We start from the raw sequence: 20,666 nt of genomic DNA, 5'->3' as shown, positions 1-20,666 counted from the left end.
CACCACATTCATTGGAAAAAGGCAGTACCCCATAGATTGTGAAGCAAAAGTAGATTGTGAAGCAATACTGTCATGGGAACAATGCACCTGTTGCTGAGTATAAAGGCAGGTGCTTGGAGAGCTGGCAGTACTGGACAGGACACAGGAAGGATGAAAGTTCTGGTACTCTTTGCGCTGCTTGCAGCTGCCAATTGTGAGAAGGTCTTCATTGGGTAAATTCATCTGTTTAAACTTTGTAAATAAATATACCGACATAAATGATGTTTCCCTTTGCAGATTAGTACATTAAATCCGAGAGATTCTACAGTTAGTTGTACACTACAGAACACAATGCATCAATGGGCCATCACATTTTTGTATCAGGATCGCAAAAAAAGATGACTTGCAATGACATGGAATTATTTAGTCACTCTTGCCTCTAACCTCTGAGAAACTTGAGTGTTTACTAGCAATTCACCATAACCACCATGTGACTTCAAATATATTGTTTCCCTGATGAACTGAAAGATTGATATCATTTTGTCATGCCTTCCTTCCTTCCTACACAGAGACCAGGTCATCAGGGTCAATGTGGAGTCTGAGGAGCAGATTCTGCTTCTGCGTGCTCTGGAGCAGGACACATACTGGGATGTAAGTATAATACAAACAAGAGTATAATATACTTGGTTTAGACCCATTAACAGTCATGTTTCCTGCTGCTAACCATGGTGTCCCTCCCTATTCACTATGTCATTTAACACTCCCTTCTCCTCTTCCAGCTGGACTTTTGGCTCCACCCTGTGAACACTGAGGTCCCTGTGGACATCCGCGTGCCCTACTCCAGCCTGTACGCTGTCAAGGACTACCTCCGTGCACATAACATCCAGTTCTCTGTCATGATCAGCAACCTGCAGGTCAGTCACTGCAAAGCCCAGGAGGCTGCTGAGGGGAGAACGGCTCATAATAATGGCCGGAACGGAGCAAATGGAATGGCATCAAACACCTGGAGACCATGTGTTTGATGTATTTGATACCATTCCACTCATTCCGATCCAATCATTACCACAAGCCCGTTCAACCCAATTAAGGTGCCACCAACCTCCTGTGCTGCAAAGTCTCTTTCCACAGCCATTGGTGGCCATGAGTCTGGCAAGTGAGACTAGTCACTGCTCAGCTCACTTCCGCCATCTACTGGGAGTTCTGAGAAATTACATTTTATTTGAATAAGGTAATATTGTAATATTCAAGTTCCTCGGTGTCCACCTCACTAAGGATCTATCATGGCCCACAATCACCAACATAGTCATGAAGAGGACACAACAATGCCTCTTTTCCATCAGGAGGCTGAAAAGAGGTGTTATGGACCCCCAGATCCTCAATAAGTTCTACAACTGCGCCATTGAGAGCATCTTGACTGGCTGCATCACCTCTTGGTATGGCAACTGCTTGGCATCCGACCACAAGGACACTACAGAGGGTAGTGCGTACGGCCCAGTACATCACTGGGGCCAAGCTCCCTAGCCGGACTATCTGCATTGACCGTTTTTGCACTAACTTTTTTTGACTCATCTCATTCGTTGCTGTTATTGTTTATTATCTGTCACTTTATTCCTAGTTATATGTACATATCTACCTCCATTACCTCGTACCCCTACGTTACCTCGTACCCCTAAGTTTTATTATTACATGTTATTACATGTTTTACTTTTCTATTATTTCTCTATTTTTTTCTTTCTCTCTGCATTGTTGGAAAGGGCTCGTAAGTAAGCATTTCACTGTCAGTCTACACCTGTTGTTGGAAAGGGCTCGTAAGTAAGCATTTCCCTGTCAGTCTACACCTGTTGCTTATTTGATTGTCTACAGTTGCTGGTCTACTGCCATTGACTGGTCTTTGTCAGTACAAACACTAATTCAAATGACATTTAGAGATAATAACGGGCTCATCCACTGTTTGAGAGAGTTGTATTCTGGTTCTCTTGTTTAAAGATAAATAACATGCTGATTATCAGATTTGAAGATGTACACTTTTATAAAAAAAGGCGCTATCTAGAACCTAAAAGGATTCTCCGCCTGTCCCCATAGGAGAACCCTTTAAGGAACCCTTTTTGGTTCCAGGTAAAACCCCTTTGGGTTCCATGTAGAACCCATTCCACAGACCTGGAACCAAGAAGGGTTCTACCTGTGTCACGACTGTCGTATGAAAGAGACCAAGGCGCAGCGTGCGTATCGTTCCACATCTTTATTTCTATGTGAAACTATGCAAGACAGACAAACTATAAACAAAAACAACAAACCGTGACGAAGAGGTGCTACATGCATAAACTCAAAATAATCTCTCACAAACACCAGTGGGAAAAACAACTTAAATATGATCCCCAATTAGAGACAACGATGACCAGCTGCCTCTAACCTAGAACCAAACATAGAAATAAATAAACTAGACAAACCCCCCAGTCATGCCCTGACCTACTCTACCACATAAAAATACAAGCGCTCTCTGGTCAGGACGTGACAGTACCCCCCCCCCCCCCAAGGTGCGGACTCCAGCCGCAAAACCTGAAACCAAAAGGGAGGGTTGGGGGGATGTCTAGTGTTGGTGGCGGCTTTGGTGCAGGACGAAGAACTTTCTCATCCCGCAGATCCTTCCGCATCGGAGGCAGTTCTGGTGCGGGACGAAGAACCCTCTCATCCTGCGAACCCGCCAGCATCTGTGAAGGCTGGCGGGTGCCGGCGGCTGCCGGCCGTCGCTGGAGGCTCCGGACTGCGAGCCTCCTGGTGGGACCGGTACAGGTGGCACTGGACTAGTGACACGCACCTCAGGGCGAGTGCGAGGAGCAGGCACAGGACGTACTAGACTGAGGACACGCACTTCAGAGAGAGTGCGAGGAGCAGGCACAGGACGTACAGGGCTGTGGAGGCGCACTGGAGACCTGGTGCGTAGAACCGGTGCAGGATATCCTGGACCGAGGAGACGCACCAGAGACCAGGAGTGCTGCACAACCCGTCCTGGCTGAATGCTCACTTTAGCCCAGCAAATGCGGGGCGCAGGCACAGTGCGCACTGGCTATGAATGTGCACTGGAGATACAGTGCGCATCACCGCATAACACGGTGCCTGACTGGTCACATGCTCCCCACGGTAAGCACGGGGAGTTGGCTGAGGCCTCAACCCTGACTCCGCCAATCTCCCCGTGTGCCCCCCACCCCCCCATTTTTGGGGGGGAGCTGCCTCTCGGGCTTCCGTCGTTGCCGTGCTAGTTCCTCGTATTGTCGCCGTTCCTCTCTCGCTGTCTCCGCCTGCTTCCATGGCAGGGTCTTGTCCCCTGCCATTACCTCCTCCCAGGTCCAGGATGTCCTCCACTCTCTTCTCTCCCAGGCCCAGGATCCCTGCTCCTCCTGGGCACGCTGCTTGGTCCTTTGGTGGTGGGAGATTCTGTCACGACTGTCGTATGAAAGAGACCAAGGCGCAGCGTGCGTATCGTTCCACATCTTTATTTCTATGTGAAACTATGCAAGGCAGACAACCTATAAACAAAAACAACAAACCATGATGAAGCGGTGCTACATGCATAAACTCAAAATAATCTCCCACAAACACTAGTGGGAAAAACAACTAGAGACAACGATGACCAGCTGCCTCTAATTGGGAATCATACGAAAACCCCAACCTAGAAAAAAGAACCTAGAACACAACATAGAAAATGTAAACTAGACAAAAACCCAACATAGAAAAAAGAACCTAGAACACGACATAGAAAATTTTAACTAGACAAAAACCTCAACATAGAAAAAATAAACTAGAACCAAACATATAAATAAATAAACTAGACAAAACCCCCCAGTCACGCCCTGACCTACTCTACTATAGAAAAATACGAGCTCTCTATGGTCAGGACGTGACAACCTGGAACCAAAAAGGGTTATCTTATGGGGGACAACTGAAGAACCCTCTTTTCTAAGCGTGTAGCTAATAAAGCCAGGTTTTAGAATATAGCAGTAAATGTAAAATGCACTTTTATATAGTGAGTGACACCGTTTGGGCACCACAGTAATACATAACTCAGTTGGTTGCAGTGTTGGGGAGTAGTGATCTAAATGTAGTTCAACTAGTAATTTAACTACATTTGGCAGTAGCTTGGTGATAGTTGAACTAAATTCAAATATTGGTAGTGTTTTTAGTAGTTAATTACTTTTTTGCCATGTAGCGGTGTAGCTAACTACTGGAACTACAATTCTCTCTTGTTGGTGTTGAATAGGCTAAATTACACATTGTTAACATCTGACTCCAGAGGGATCTTTTCTTGCAATTTGTAGTCTATGATATTTCAGATTTAGATATGCTAATTTTTCACAAAGTAGTTTGAATGTAGTGAACTACTTTTTCAAAGTAACTTTAGTCAAGTAAACAATATTTTTCTTAAGGGTCACTTAACTTCTTCCAGTGTGAAGTAATTGGTAGCTTGGTAAACTATACTTTCAGAATAGCTTCCCCAACGCTGGTTGGTTACAATAACTGACAGTAATAACTGTTAGTAATAACTGTTAGTAATAACTGTTAGTAATAACTGACAGTAATAACTGTTAGTAATAACTTGATTGGTATTGTCATTGTTTCAGGAACTCCTGGATGAGGAGAAGGCAGAGATGGAGGAGAACAACATGAGGGAGCGCAGCTCCAAGAGCTTCAACTTTGGAGCCTATCACCCTCTGGAGACGGTGTGTTGCACACACAAACACACACGCATGCACGCACGCACGGATGCTCACACAAACGGACGCGCACACACACACACACACGCACGCACGCACGCACACACACACTCACTCATGTGAACATGCAAACGTGAACACCCACTCACTCACATATTGTAGCTTCAAACTTGCATGGATTTCAAATTGCACCGTCATCAATTTGACCTATGCATCATTCTCATTGCAGAGTTGATATTGTACTGAGGATATAAAATACAGTAATAATGTGTTGCGTAACATGTAATCTATACTATAAACATCTTATAACATACATTATGTTGAAACTATCCTGATGTGATTTTCTCTTTCCAGATCTACAGCTGGATGGATGGCCTGGTGGCTGCTCACCCTAACCTAGTCACCAAGGAACAGATCGGAACCTCCTATGAAGGCAGGCCCATGTATGTCCTGAAGGTATGTAGATGCTTACACCTGTTTGTGTACAGTTAATGGAAATACAGTCTTTTTTTTGGAGAGAGAGCTGTAGCGTTAAATACTTGTATGTGTGTATGTGTGCATGTGTGTGCGCGCGAGCGCGTGTGTGTGTGTGTATGCGTGCATGTGTGTGCATATATGTGTGTGTGTGTGTGTACCATCACGCATCAGTGCTCCCTAAGAGCTGAATGAAACAAGACCATAACACATCTGTCCTCTGTTGTAGTTCAGCACGGGTGGCGACAAGCGTCCTGCCATCTGGGTTGACTCTGGTATCCACTCCAGAGAGTGGGTGTCTCAGGCCACTGGGGTGTGGACGGCCAACAAGGTGAGAGAACACCTGCTCTCATTCCAAGAGAAAAACCAGACTGCTATTGTATTCAGAATTAACACCAACACATTATACAGAAAAACAACATTCCAACACTGTGTGTGTCTCACAAATACATGTTATTGTTCTTCAGATTGCCAGTGACTATGGTACTGATGCTTCCCTGACCTCCCTCCTGAAAACCATGGACATCTACCTGCTGATTCTAGCCAACCCGGATGGATACGTCCACAGCCACACCAGTGTAGGTGTCATACCATATGCAGTGCTATAATGCATCTATACTGTGGGCTACGTCAAGACCCACATTAGTGTAGGTACCTCCTATAGAAGTAACATATAGGCCTATACATACCTAAATACTATACTACATTACAGCTATACAGTTAGGTGTAAAGTGTGACCTTTCATCTGTTCACCTCAGTTTGGCTCAATGTAGAGTAATATGAGGACAATCCTGGTTGTGCTACATGGTATACCAGTATAATGTTTACTGAGTTAGAGTCCTCATGGTATACCAGTATAATGTTTACTTAGTTAGAGTCCTCATGGTATACCAGTATACTGTTTACTTAGTTAGAGTCCTCATGCTATACCAGTATAATGTTTACTTAGTTAGAGTCCTCATGGTATACCAGTATACTGTTTACTGAGTTAGAGTCCTCATGGTATACCAGTATAATGTTTACTGAGTTAGAGTCCTCATGGTATACCAGTATAATGTTTACTTAGTTAGAGTCCTCATGGTATACCAGTATAATATTTACTGAGTTAGAGTCCTCATGGTATACCAGTATAATATTTACTGAGTTAGAGTCCTCATGGTATACCAGTATAGTGTTTACTGAGTTACAGTCCTCATGCTATACCAGTATAATGTTTACTGAGTTAGAGTCCTCATGGTATACCAGTATAGTGTTTACTGAGTTAGAGTATTGTGTCCTCATGGTATACCAGTATACTCTTTACTGAGTTAGAGTATTGTGTCCTCATGTTATACCAGTATAATGTTTACTGAGTTAGAGTCCTCATGGTATACCAGTATAGTGTTTACTGAGTTACAGTCCTCATGGTATACCAGTATAATGTTTACTGAGTTACAGTCCTCATGGTATACCAGTATAATGTTTACCACGGGGGACCAGTACGGAGAAAACATTTATGAAATGTATGCATTCACTACTGTAAGTCGCTCTGGATAAGAGCGTCTGCTAAATGACTAAAATGTAAATGTAAATGTACTGAGTTAGAGTCTTCATGGTATACCAGTATAGTGTTTACTGAGTTAGAGTCCTCATGGTATACCAGTATAGTGTTTACTGAGTTAGAGTATTGTGTCCTCATGGTATACCAGTAAACTGTTTACTGAGTTAGAGTATTGTGTCCTCATGGTATACCAGTATAGTGTTTACTGAGTTAGAGTATTGTGTCCTCATGGTTCACAGGACCGTATGTGGCGCAAGACTCGCTCCAAGAACCCTGGCTCCATGTGCCGTGGTGTCGACCCCAACAGGAACTGGGATGCTGGTTTTGGTGGTGGGTATCACGCCTCATTTTGAAAACCTGTAGATCATGTAATGTTACATTCCCGTACCAGCTTTGAAGGTGGGTATCATGCCTCATTTTGAAAACCTGTAGATCATGTAATGTTACATTCTCGTACCAGCTTTGGAGGTGGGTATCACAGGTTGACTATGGTATACATTTCCACAGCTGATAGTTTCCTTTCCCAGAGATGAAGTTAGTGAAAAGTATAATGTTATGAGAAACACTTTATGGTGTGAAGACAAAGCTTTCCTTCCCATACCTTTATGTTGTATGCAGAATAACCTGTGTCCATCCATGTGTCTTTATGTGTGTGTTTCTCCAGGACCCGGTGCCAGTACCAACCCCTGCTCTGACTCGTACCACGGCCCGTCTCCCCACTCTGAGATAGAGGTGAAGAACGTTGTGAACCTGGTGAAGAACCACGGCAACTTCAAGTCCTTCATCTCCATCCACGCCTACTCCCAGCTGCTCATGTACCCCTACGGATACACCTGCAATGATGCGCTCCACGCGGCTGAACTGGTAACATAACACACCGCACACACTCACACGTACATACGCACACACACTCGTGCAAACACATGTACACACACACTAATCCACTGACTCTCCTGTCTCTGCTGCTTTCTGGTAGGACTCTGTGGGCAGGTCTGCAGTCCAGAAGCTCAGCTCTCTCCATGGAACCACATATAAGGTTGGCAGCATCTGCAAGATCATCTGTAAGTATTCAATACTTATACTATAAGTGGCTCCAAGTGTTTCAATGAAGTTGGTTTGTCATTAGATGCGACCCACCAGCCAGAACTGGAATACACAGCATGGTAGTTCAATCCAATACTTTCATTAATATGTGATTTCTCCCCCCTCCAGACCAAGCCAGCGGAGGCAGCATCGATTGGTCCTACGACCTGGGCATCAAGTACTCCTTTGCCTTCGAGCTGAGGGACACCGGTCGCTATGGTTTCATCCTGCCAGCCAATCAGATCATCCCCACTGCCTCTGAGACCTGGCTGGCCCTGAAGGACATCATGGAGTATGTCCGTGACCACTATTAAGTCTCAAACCCACCCAGCGCACAACCTTTCCTTCCAAGGCCTGAACTCAGTTAAATAAAGAATTCTAGGTCTGGAAAAAATGTCTGTGTTCATTGAACTTTTTGTTAAATTGATAGAATAGACTATTGATGGAATAGACTATTGATAGAATAGACTATTGATAGAATATAGACTACTGATAGAATAGACTACTGATAGAATAGAATATTGATAGAATATAGACTATTGATAGAATATAGACTATTGATAGAATATAGACTATTGATAGAATAGACTATTGATAGAATAGACTATTGATAGAATAGACTACTGATAGAATAGACTATTGATAGAATAGACTATTGATAGAATATAGACTATTGATGGAATAGACTATTGATAGAATAGACTACTGATAGAATAGACTACTGATAGAATAGACTATTGATGGAATAGACTATTGATGGAATAGACTATTGACATAGAATAGACTACTGATAGAATAGGCTATTGATAGAATAGGCTATTGATAGAATAGACTATTGATAGAATAGACTATTGATAGAATATAGACTATTGATAGAATAGACTATTGATAGAATAGGCTATTGATAGAATATAGACTATTGATAGAATAGACTATTGTTAGAATATAGACTATTGATAGAATAGACTATTGATAGAATATAGACTATTGATAGAATAGATTACTGATAGAATATAGACTATTGATATAATAGACTATTGATAGAATAGACAATTGTTAGAATATAGACTATTGATAGAATAGACTATTGATCGAATAGACTACTGATGGAATATAGACTATTGATAGAATAGACTATTGACATAGAATAGACTACTGATAGAATAGACTATTGATAGAATAGACTATTGATAGAATATAGACTTGATATAATAGACTACTGATAGACTAGGCTATTGATAGAATATAGACTGATAGAATAGACTATTGATAGAATAGACTACTGATAGAATAGACTATTGATAGAGTATAGACTATTGATAGAATAGACTACTGATAGACTAGGCTACTGATAGAATAGACTATTGATAGAGTATAGACTATTGATAGAATAGACTATTGATAGGATAGACTATTGATAGAATATAGACTATTGTTAGAATAGACTACTGATAGACTAGACTATTGATAGAATAGACTACTGATAGAATAAACTATTGATAGAATAGACTATTGATAAATATAGACTATTGATAGAATAGCCTGATGATAGAATAGACTATTGATAGAATAGACTACTGATAGAATAGACTACTGATAGACTAGGCTATTGATAGAATAGACTTTTGATAGAATAGACTATTGATAGAATAGACTACTGATAGACTAGGCTATTGATAGAATAGACTATTGATAGAATAGACAAGTAGCTTAATCATCGTGAAGAAAAAAATGCTGATTTGCTGGGTGCCATTCATGGCGCTGGGTGGCGTCCATGGCGCTGGGCCCCGTCCATGGCGCTGGGCCCTGTCCATGGCGCTGGGCCCTGTCCATGGCGCTGGGTGGCGTGCATGGCGCTGGGCCCTGTCCATGGAGCTGGGCCCTGTCCATGGCGCTGGGCCCTGTCCATGGCGCTGGGTGGCGTGCATGGCGCTGGGCCCTGTCCATGGAGCTGGGTGGCGTGCATGGAGCTGGGCCCCATCCATGGCGCTGGGCCCCGTCCATGGCGCTGGGCCCCGTCCATGGCGCTGGGCCCCGTCCATGGCGCTGGGCCCTGTCCATGGTGCTGGGCCCTGTCCATGGCGCTGGGCCCCGTCCATGGCGCTGGGCCCCGTCCATGGCGCTGGGCCCCTATCCATGGCGCTGGGTGGCGTGCATGGCGCTGGGCCCTGTCAAGGCGCTGGGTGGTGTGCATGGCGCTGGGCCCCGTCCAAGGCGCTGGGTGGCGTGCATGGCGCTGGGCCCCGTCCATGGCGCTGGGTGGCGTGCATGGCGCTGGGCCCTGTCCATGGCGCTGGGTGGCGTGCATGGCCCTGGGTGGCGTGCATGGCGCTGGGCCCTGTCCATGGCGCTGGGTGGCGTGCATGGCGCTGGGCCCTGTCCATGGCGCTGGGTGGCGTGCATGGTGCTGGGCCCTGTCCATGGCGCTGGGCCCTGTCCATGGCGCTGAGCCCCGTCCATGGCGCTGGGTGGCGTGCATGGCGCTGGGCCCCGTCCATGGCGCTGGGCCCTGTCCATGGCGCTGGGCCCTGTCCATGGCGCTGGGCCCTGTCCATGGCGCTGGGTGGCGTGCATGGCGCTGGGCCCTGTCCATGGCGCTGGGTGGCGTCCATGGCGCTGGGCCCTGTCCATGGCGCTGGGTGGCGTGCATGGCGCTGGGGCCCCGTCCATGGCGCTGGGCCCTGTCCATGGCGCTGGGCCCTGTCCATGGCGCTGGGTGGCATGCATGGCGCTGGGCCCTGTCCATGGCGCTGGGCCCCGTCCATGGCGCTGGGTGGCGTGCATGGCGCTGGGCCCTGTCAAGGCGCTGGGTGGCGTGCATGGCGCTGGGCCCCGTCCAAGGCGCTGGGTGGCGTGCATGGCGCTGGGCCCCGTCCATGGCGCTGGGTGGCGTGCATGGCGCTGGGCCCTGTCCATGGCGCTGGGTGGCGTGCATGGCGCTGGGTGGCGTGCATGGCGCTGGGCCCTGTCCATGGCGCTGGGTGGCGTGCATGGCGCTGGGCCCTGTCCATGGCACTGGGTGGCGTGCATGGCGCTGGGCCCCGTCCATGGCGCTGGGTGGCGTGCATGGCGCTGGGCCCTGTCCATGGCGCTGGGCCCCGTCCATGGCGCTGGGTGGCGTGCATGGTGCTGGGCCCTGTCCATGGCGCTGGGTGGCGTGCATGGCGCTGGGCCCTGTCCTTGGCGCTGAGCCCGTCCATGGCGCTGGGTGGCGTGCATGGCGCTGGGCCCCGTCCATGGCGCTGGGCCCTGTCCATGGCGCTGGGCCCTGTCCATGGCGCTGGGTGGCGTGCATGGCGCTGGTCCCCGTCCATGGCGCTGGGCCCCGTCCATGGCGCTGGGCCCCGTCCATGGCGCTGGGTGACGTGCATGGCGCTGGGCCCCGTCCATGGCGCTGGGCCCTGTCCATGGCGCTGGGCCCTGTCCATGGCGCTGGGCCCTGTCCATGGCGCTGGGTGGCGTGCATGGTGCTGGGCCCTGTCCATGGCGCTGGGTGGCGTGCATGGCGCTGGTCCCCGTCCATGGCGCTGGGCCCCGTCCATGGCGCTGGGCCCCGTCCATGGCGCTGGGCCCCGTCCATGGCGCTGGGCCCCGTCCAAGGCGCTGGGTGACGTGCATGGCGCTGGGCCCCGTCCATGGCGCTGGGCCCTGTCCATGGCGCTGGGCCCTGTCCATGGCGCTGGGTGGCATGCATGGCGCTGGGCCCTGTCCATGGCGCTGGGCCCTGTCCATGGCGCTGGGTGGCGTGCATGGTGCTGGGCCCTGTCCATGGCGCTGGGTGGCGTGCATGGCGCTGGGCCCTGTCCATGGCGCTGGGTGACGTGCATGGCGCTGGGCCCCGTCCATGGCGCTGGGCCCTGTCCATGGCGCTGGGCCCCGTCCATGGCGCTGGGCCCTGTCCATGGCGCTGGGTGGCGTGCATGGTGCTGGGCCCTGTCCATGGCGCTGGGTGGCGTGCATGGCGCTGGGCCCCGTCCATGGCGCTGGGCCCTGTCCATGGCGCTGGGCCCTGTCCATGGCGCTGGGTGGCGTGCATGGCGCTGGTCCCCGTCCATGGCGCTGGGCCCTGTCCATGGCGCTGGGTGACGTGCATGGCGCTGGGCCCCGTCCATGGCGCTGGGCCCTGTCCATGGCGCTGGGCCCTGTCCATGGCGCTGGGCCCTGTCCATGGTGCTGGGTGGCGTGCATGGTGCTGGGCCCTGTCCATGGCGCTGGGTGGCGTGCATGGCGCTGGTCCCCGTCCATGGCGCTGGGCCCCGTCCATGGCGCTGGGCCCTGTCCATGGCGCTGGGTGACGTGCATGGCGCTGGGCCCCGTCCATGGCGCTGGGCCCTGTCCATGGCGCTGGGCCCTGTCCATGGCGCTGGGTGGCATGCATGGCGCTGGGCCCTGTCCATGGCGCTGGGCCCTGTCCATGGCGCTGGGTGGCGTGCATGGTGCTGGGCCCTGTCCATGGCGCTGGGTGGCGTGCATGGCGCTGGGCCCTGTCCATGGCGCTGAGCCCCGTCCATGGCGCTGGGTGGCGTGCATGGCGCTGGGGCCCGTCCATGGCGCTGGGCCCTGTCCATGGCGCTGGGCCCTGTCCATGGCGCTGGGCCCTGTCCATGGCGCTGGGTGGCGTGCATGGCGCTGGGCCCCGTCCATGGCGCTGGGCCCTGTCCATGGCGCTGGGCCCTGTCCATGGCGCTGGGTGGCGTCCATGGCGCTGGGCCCTGTCCATTGCGCTGGGTGGCGTGCATGGCGCTGGGCCCCGTCCATGGCGCTGGGCCCTGTCCATGGCGCTGGGTGATGTGCATGGCGCTGGGCCCTGTCCATGGCGCTGGGCCCCGTCCATGGCGCTGGGTGGCGTGCATGGCGCTGGGCCCTGTCAAGGCGCTGGGTGGTGTGCATGGCGCTGGGCCCCGTCCAAGGCGCTGGGTGGCGTGCATGGCGCTGGGCCCCGTCCATGGCGCTGGGTGGCGTGCATGGCGCTGGGCCCTGTCCATGGCGCTGAGCCCCGTCCATGGCGCTGGGTGGCGTGCATGGCGCTGGGCCCCGTCCATGGCGCTGGGCCCTGTCCATGGCGCTGGGCCCTGTCCATGGCGCTGGGTGGCGTCCATGGCGCTGGGCCCTGTCCATGGCGCTGGGTGGCGTGCATGGCGCTGGGCCCTGTCCATGGCGCTGAGCCCCGTCCATGGCGCTGGGTGGCGTGCATGGCGCTGGGGCCCGTCCATGGCGCTGGGCCCTGTCCATGGCGCTGGGCCCTGTCCATGGCGCTGGGCCCTGTCCATGGCGCTGGGTGGCGTGCATGGCGCTGGGCCCCGTCCATGGCGCTGGGCCCTGTCCATGGCGCTGGGCCCTGTCCATGGCCCTGGGTGGCGTCCATGGCGCTGGGCCCTGTCCATTGCGCTGGGTGGCGTGCATGGCGCTGGGCCCCGTCCATGGCGCTGGGCCCTGTCCATGGCGCTGGGTGATGTGCATGGCGCTGGGCCCTGTCCATGGCGCTGGGCCCCGTCCATGGCGCTGGGTGGCGTGCATGGCGCTTGGCCCTGTCAAGGCGCTGGGTGGTGTGCATGGCGCTGGGCCCCGTCCAAGGCGCTGGGTGGCGTGCATGGCGCTGGGCCCCGTCCATGGCGCTGGGTGGCGTGCATGGCGCTGGGTGGCGTGCATGGCGCTGGGCCCTGTCCATGGCGCTGAGCCCCGTCCATGGCGCTGGGTGGCGTGCATGGCGCTGGGCCCCGTCCATGGCGCTGGGCCCTGTCCATGGCGCTGGGCCCTGTCCATGGCGCTGGGTGGCGTCCATGGCGCTGGGCCCTGTCCATTGCGCTGGGTGGCGTGCATGGCGCTGGGCCCCGTCCATGGCGCTGGGCCCTGTCCATGGCGCTGGGTGATGTGCATGGCGCTGGGCCCTGTCCATGGCGCTGGGCCCCGTCCATGGCGCTGGGTGGCGTGCATGGCGCTGGTCCCCGTCCATGGCGCTGGGCCCCGTCCATGGCGCTGGGCCCCGTCCATGGCGCTGGGTGACGTGCATGGCGCTGGGCCCCGTCCATGGCGCTGGGCCCTGTCCATGGCGCTGGGCCCTGTCCATGGCGCTGGGCCCTGTCCATGGCGCTGGGTGGCGTGCATGGTGCTGGGCCCTGTCCATGGCGCTGGGTGGCGTGCATGGCGCTGGTCCCCGTCCATGGCGCTGGGCCCCGTCCATGGCGCTGGGCCCCGTCCATGGCGCTGGGCCCCGTCCATGGCGCTGGGCCCCGTCCAAGGCGCTGGGTGACGTGCATGGCGCTGGGCCCCGTCCATGGCGCTGGGCCCTGTCCATGGCGCTGGGCCCTGTCCATGGCGCTGGGTGGCATGCATGGCGCTGGGCCCTGTCCATGGCGCTGGGCCCTGTCCATGGCGCTGGGTGGCGTGCATGGTGCTGGGCCCTGTCCATGGCGCTGGGTGGCGTGCATGGCGCTGGGCCCTGTCCATGGCGCTGGGTGACGTGCATGGCGCTGGGCCCCGTCCATGGCGCTGGGCCCTGTCCATGGCGCTGGGCCCCGTCCATGGCGCTGGGCCCTGTCCATGGCGCTGGGTGGCGTGCATGGTGCTGGGCCCTGTCCATGGCGCTGGGTGGCGTGCATGGCGCTGGGCCCCGTCCATGGCGCTGGGCCCTGTCCATGGCGCTGGGCCCTGTCCATGGCGCTGGGTGGCGTGCATGGCGCTGGTCCCCGTCCATGGCGCTGGGCCCTGTCCATGGCGCTGGGTGACGTGCATGGCGCTGGGCCCCGTCCATGGCGCTGGGCCCTGTCCATGGCGCTGGGCCCTGTCCATGGCGCTGGGCCCTGTCCATGGTGCTGGGTGGCGTGCATGGTGCTGGGCCCTGTCCATGGCGCTGGGTGGCGTGCATGGCGCTGGTCCCCGTCCATGGCGCTGGGCCCCGTCCATGGCGCTGGGCCCTGTCCATGGCGCTGGGTGACGTGCATTGGCGCTGGGCCCCGTCCATGGCGCTGGGCCCTGTCCATGGCGCTGGGCCCTGTCCATGGCGCTGGGTGGCATGCATGGCGCTGGGCCCTGTCCATGGCGCTGGGCCCTGTCCATGGCGCTGGGTGGCGTGCATGGTGCTGGGCCCTGTCCATGGCGCTGGGTGGCGTGCATGGCGCTGGGCCCTGTCCATGGCGCTGAGCCCCGTCCATGGCGCTGGGTGGCGTGCATGGCGCTGGGGCCCGTCCATGGCGCTGGGCCCTGTCCATGGCGCTGGGCCCTGTCCATGGCGCTGGGCCCTGTCCATGGCGCTGGGTGGCGTGCATGGCGCTGGGCCCCGTCCATGGCGCTGGGCCCTGTCCATGGCGCTGGGCCCTGTCCATGGCGCTGGGTGGCGTCCATGGCGCTGGGCCCTGTCCATTGCGCTGGGTGGCGTGCATGGCGCTGGGCCCCGTCCATGGCGCTGGGCCCTGTCCATGGCGCTGGGTGATGTGCATGGCGCTGGGCCCTGTCCATGGCGCTGGGCCCCGTCCATGGCGCTGGGTGGCGTGCATGGCGCTGGGCCCTGTCCATGGCGCTGGGTGGTGTGCATGGCGCTGGGCCCTGTCAAGGCGCTGGGTGGTGTGCATGGCGCTGGGCCCCGTCCAAGGCGCTGGGTGGCGTGCATGGCGCTGGGCCCCGTCCATGGCGCTGGGTGGCGTGCATGGCGCTGGGTGGCGTGCATGGCGCTGGGCCCTGTCCATGGCGCTGAGCCCCGTCCATGGCGCTGGGTGGCGTGCATGGCGCTGGGCCCCGTCCATGGCGCTGGGCCCTGTCCATGGCGCTGGGCCCTGTCCATGGCGCTGGGTGGCGTCCATGGCGCTGGGCCCTGTCCATGGCGCTGGGTGGCGTGCATGGCGCTGGGCCCTGTCCATGGCGCTGAGCCCCGTCCATGGCGCTGGGTGGCGTGCATGGCGCTGGGGCCCGTCCATGGCGCTGGGCCCTGTCCATGGCGCTGGGCCCTGTCCATGGCGCTGGGCCCTGTCCATGGCGCTGGGTGGCGTGCATGGCGCTGGGCCCCGTCCATGGCGCTGGGCCCTGTCCATGGCGCTGGGCCCTGTCCATGGCCCTGGGTGGCGTCCATGGCGCTGGGCCCTGTCCATTGCGCTGGGTGGCGTGCATGGCGCTGGGCCCCGTCCATGGCGCTGGGCCCTGTCCATGGCGCTGAGCCCCGTCCATGGCGCTGGGTGGCGTGCATGGCGCTGGGCCCCGTCCATGGCGCTGGGCCCTGTCCATGGCGCTGGGCCCTGTCCATGGCGCTGGGTGGCGTCCATGGCGCTGGGCCCTGTCCATTGCGCTGGGTGGCGTGCATGGCGCTGGGCCCCGTCCATGGCGCTGGGCCCTGTCCATGGCGCTGGGTGATGTGCATGGCGCTGGGCCCTGTCCATGGCGCTGGGCCCCGTCCATGGCGCTGGGTGGCGTGCATGGCGCTGGGCCCAGTCAAGGCGCTGGGTGGTGTGCATGGCGCTGGGCCCCGTCCAAGGCGCTGGGCCCCGTCCATGGCGCTGGGCCCCGTCCATGGCGCTGGGCCCTGTCCATGGCGCTGAGCCCCGTCCATGGCGCTGGGTGGCGTGCATGGCGCTGGGCCCCGTCCATGGCGCTGGGCCCTGTCCATGGCGCTGGGCCCTGTCCATGGCGCTGGGCCCTGTCCATGGCGCTGGGTGGGGTGCATGGCGCTGGGCCCCGTCCATGGCGCTGGGCCCTGTCCATGGCGCTGGGCCCTGTCCATGGCGCTGGGTGGCGTCCATGGCGCTGGGCCCTGTCCATGGCGCTGGGTGGCGTGCATGGCGCTGGGCCCCGTCCATGGCGCTGGGCCCTGTCCATGGCGCTGGGCCCTGTCCATGGCGCTGGGTGGCGTCCATGGCGCTGGGCCCTGTCCATGGCGCTGGGTGGCGTGCATGGCGCTGGGCCCCGTCCATGGCGCTGGGTTGCGTCCATGGCGCTGGGCCCTGTCCATGGTGCTGGGTGGCGTGCATGGCGCTGGGTGGCGTGCATGGCGCTGGGTGGCGTGCATGGCGCTGGGTGGCGTGCATGGCGCTGGGTCCTGTCCATTGCGCTGGGTGGCGTGCATGGCACTGGGCCCTGTCCATGGCGCTGGGTGGCGTGCATGGCGCTGGGCCGCATCCATGGCGCTGGGCCCCGTCCATGGCGCTGGGCGGCATGCATGGCGCTGGGCCCCGTCCATGGCGCTGGGCGGCGTCCATGGCGCTGGTCAGTACAGAGGAGCAGTTGGAGCTGTACAAGGCAGTGGATCAATAGGCAACACTAGATGGCACTGTAATACAATATGGCAAATACGTTATGTACCTCCATACTCTCCATATTAAATCTTTACTCCTCTATTACTACATCCACTTTTGGACTTATGAATTAATGATATATACCCATTGATTCTTGAAGAATATAACTTATAAATGCCACATGATCTTAGTTCAACAGTTGTACCCAATCAAAACCCGTAATACAAGCTTTTACTTACACCAATCTTTGTAAACAACGTAAATATAAACAAACACTGTATCGCCTCAAAACATGGTTAAGACCAAGATTCAATCGGATCAAGCGTTAACGGACGATAGCCGACACCCACATAGCTGATGTTATATGGCGTCGGAGGTGGAACTGTGATGGAGCTGTCAAATCGGTGAGCAGTTGCTCTTGTGATCATTGTCATGAGGCCACACCCTTCCCATTCACGTTAGAAGTTCATAATGAGAAAGTGTAGGCTATATAGAAATAATTACACTCAAATTGTAAATCATTAATCAAAATATTGCAGCCTAATCGAAGTGTAGATTACGTCTCGCATTCCAGTGAGATTTCTCTTAATGCGACTCGGTGCAGCCAATGGTAATGTCCGCTTTAGGTATAATGCCAGGAGCCACTTGTGGATTTTACAGCTCTAAAGCAGTTTTATCTCCTACACCACCAAAACAACCGCTATGAGGATGTCGGCTAGAGTGGATCTTTTTGAACAGAGCCCTAGGTCTTGGGTAGAGACCCGAGAAAGGAAATGTGAGACGTTAGGACTAGTCTTGTAATGCTTTTTTGTGTGCTCAATAGAATATTAACATCCATAGAACAGGGAAATGGAACATATCCAAGCCGTAGGGCACAATAGATTGCTGGATTATTTCTCAAAAACCTTCCAGGAAAAGAGGCAGATGGCAGATCTGTCATCTCCCTTCAGGTGTTCATCTGACCAACAGAGTGGACAGAGGTTAGGAGCACTGGAGCGAAACGCTCAAACACACTCACTCGGGTGACCCACATGTGAGACTGTGTTAGCAACACACAGGATATATGTCCCAAATGGTACCCTATTCCCTATGTAGTGCACCACTTGTGACTAGGGCCCATTGGGATCTGATCAAAAGTAGTGCACTTTATAGGGAAAAGGGTGACATTTGGAACCAAAGCACATGTTCGTGTTTATGTTCGTGCAAGCTCGTGTTTATTAGGGAACACATTTTTCCAAAGACAACATTTCACATTGGACAAGTCCTGTTTCAGTTAGTTTCCTTCCAGTTGGTGCCAATGAACACCTTTATCACATACCTCACTGAAGTCCAATCATTTGTATAAGGTTTTTCATATAACGAAACCTGTCCCATCTGATCTACCGGTATACAAGGTGAAGCATACAGTATGAATCATTTGTAAGACTTTTAAGATTGAAGAGAAAAACAATGATTCCATATATGGAGTCCCGTCAGTATGGAATGTGTATGCTCTGTATCCTTGTGCAAAACGAAATGAACAAGTCAAGTTTATAAATGATTAATAGTAAATTTACTAGTGGGTCACTGAAATATTGAGAGAGAGCTCAGCCATGAAATGCAATGTAAATGGATCTATTTATAAGCTAGCAGGGCAGAGTTAAGCCATGTGGAACAAGCTACTCCAGGGCGCCTAGCTTTTTTATAGCTTTTAGAGGAAAATGACAGGGGAGAAGAAGAAGAAAAAGAGGAAGAAGAAGCACCAAACCCACATTTGCATGTAAAGCCACTTTGGTGGGTGACATTAAACTTTTAGAGAATGCAGTAGGACTGCAATAAATAATTTCCGCATTGAAAAGTGAAAAGCCCCATGCTTGACATGAAAACTTCCACCACTGTTTTAAAATAATGCTTTGTCTGACGGAATTGTTTTGGAGAGCAAGAAGAATAACTGACATCTGAAGCGTACAGTAAAACCCTTAATTATGAATTCTTAAAACCAGAAAGGGGGGGGGGGGCTGTTGGGGTTGCAGTTGGTATGAGTGTCTCATGTGCTGTATATTCCTATGGGGTTACACTTCAGTCAGGTATTGGTATGATCAGCTAACTATTCTGATGAAAGGTTTTGCAAGACCTGCATATAATATTATTATTATTATTATTAATACCTTCGGATATCTGCATACCATGAAACAATAGCACACCTTGAAACAATAGCATACCTTGAATCAGTAGCATACCTTGAAACAGTAGCATACCATGAAACAATAACTTACCTTGAAACAGTAGCATACCATGAAACAATAGTATACCATGAAACAATAGCATACCATGAAACAATAGCATACCTTGAAACAGTAGCATACCTTGAAACAATAGCATACCTTATAACAATAGCATACCTTGAAACAGTAGCATACCTTGAAACAGTAGCGTACCTTGAAACAATCGCATACCTTGAAACAATAGCCTACCTTGAAACCATAGCATACCTTAAAACCCTGCCTAAAAAGTTGAGGGATGGGCCTGGAGAAATGCAACCACTCTCAAATAATAGAGCTATGGATGCAAGGACTGGCCATCCATGATATCAACATTATAGTTTTAACCATGTTATGAGGCTATACAGGACTGACCATCCATGATATCAACATTATAGTTTTAACCATGTTATGAGGCTATACAGGACTGACCATCCATGATATCAAATTAGTTTTAGGGCCCGATTCAATCAGATCCGCTTGAACCAAAACCCGCATTACATTACATTTTAGTAGATGTTCTTATCCAGAGCGACTTACATAGAGCGATAAGGGTTAAGTGCCTTGATCAATGGCACATCAACAGATCTTTCTCCTAGTCGGCTCGGGGATTCAAACCAGCGACCTTTAGGTTACAGGCCCAACGCTCTTAACAGCTGAGCTAGAGCTCTATTCAACCTGTGATTCCGTGATAGAAACTTAAAGGTCATTTCCGATTGAGCCGACATAAGCAGCATTTATCATGAATGCAGTCTCCACTAAAGCATTAACATTTCCTTTACATTTCACGCTGTAAACCTGAATTTCTGCGATATGGATTGAATAGAGCCCATAAACTTGAACATATGTTGTTGATTGTCCAGTGAATTAGGCTATACCATGCCGAGTCTAAGTTATTTCAGAATATTTAGGACAGCTGGCTAACTCATTGATCCTGCTTTCAGGAACAACCTCATGGACACTTCACTTCAACAATACAGAAATATACATACACATTTATCAAATAGCTAGCCAAGCTTATCAAACAGTCAGCCATGCTTGAGAAATGTATAGCAGCATGTTGATTTTATATACTATAGCTTTTTGTTCTTGGCTATGGATTGTAAGCAGATAGGCTATACATTAACAGTACATTGGAAAGAATAAGGCCTCCACTGGAACATAAGTGAGTTGGGCCATCACAACCTACACATGTAGCTAGCACAGTTAAAGTTAGAAAGACCTAACTCCCAAAAACCAAACATCTTAGATCCATCCAAACATGTAAACATGTGTTTGTAGCATTTTCCCAGGGTTGAGATGCAACATTCTTTCTTGACCAAAAAGGAGCACTTTGTATTCATCAGTAAGAAAACCCACGCTCTATGATGCAACTCTGATAAGATGATTTGTTTATGTAACACAGTTTAAGAAAATACATCTA

The 20,666-nt window shown here is 53.1% G+C and overlaps 1 protein-coding gene across 1 annotated transcript; it reads left to right on the top strand.

The window, feature by feature from the left end:
* Positions 1-115: 115 nt before the first annotated feature.
* LOC115197582 (carboxypeptidase A2) lies at positions 116-8,179 on the top strand. Its single transcript, XM_029759241.1, has 11 exons — positions 116-212; positions 549-630; positions 759-893; positions 4,596-4,694; positions 5,043-5,144; positions 5,392-5,493; positions 5,630-5,740; positions 6,942-7,032; positions 7,367-7,566; positions 7,679-7,763; positions 7,915-8,179. Exons 1-11 carry the CDS (start codon positions 151-153, stop codon positions 8,097-8,099), a joined length of 1,254 nt encoding a protein of 417 aa, XP_029615101.1. The 5' UTR covers positions 116-150; the 3' UTR covers positions 8,100-8,179.
* The last annotated feature ends 12,487 nt before the right edge of the window (positions 8,180-20,666 follow it).

The sequence above is a fragment of the Salmo trutta genome, chromosome 7 (assembly GCF_901001165.1).
Source record: "Salmo trutta chromosome 7, fSalTru1.1, whole genome shotgun sequence".
In the NCBI taxonomy this organism is placed as follows: Eukaryota; Metazoa; Chordata; class Actinopteri; order Salmoniformes; family Salmonidae; genus Salmo; species Salmo trutta.
The sequence above is the reverse complement of the archived record's forward strand: the minus strand, read 5'-3'. Positions and strand labels throughout refer to the sequence as shown.

Excerpts from the sequence above, each read along its gene's own strand:
- LOC115197582 (XM_029759241.1), top strand. The coding sequence starts at position 151 with ATGAAAGTTCTGGTACTCTTTGCGCTGCTTGCAGCTGCCAATTGTGAG. Across the intron at positions 4,695-5,042 it reads CCTATCACCCTCTGGAGACG|ATCTACAGCTGGATGGATGG; the intron begins GTGTGTTGCACA and ends TTCTCTTTCCAG. Across the intron at positions 7,567-7,678 it reads CGCTCCACGCGGCTGAACTG|GACTCTGTGGGCAGGTCTGC; the intron begins GTAACATAACAC and ends GCTTTCTGGTAG.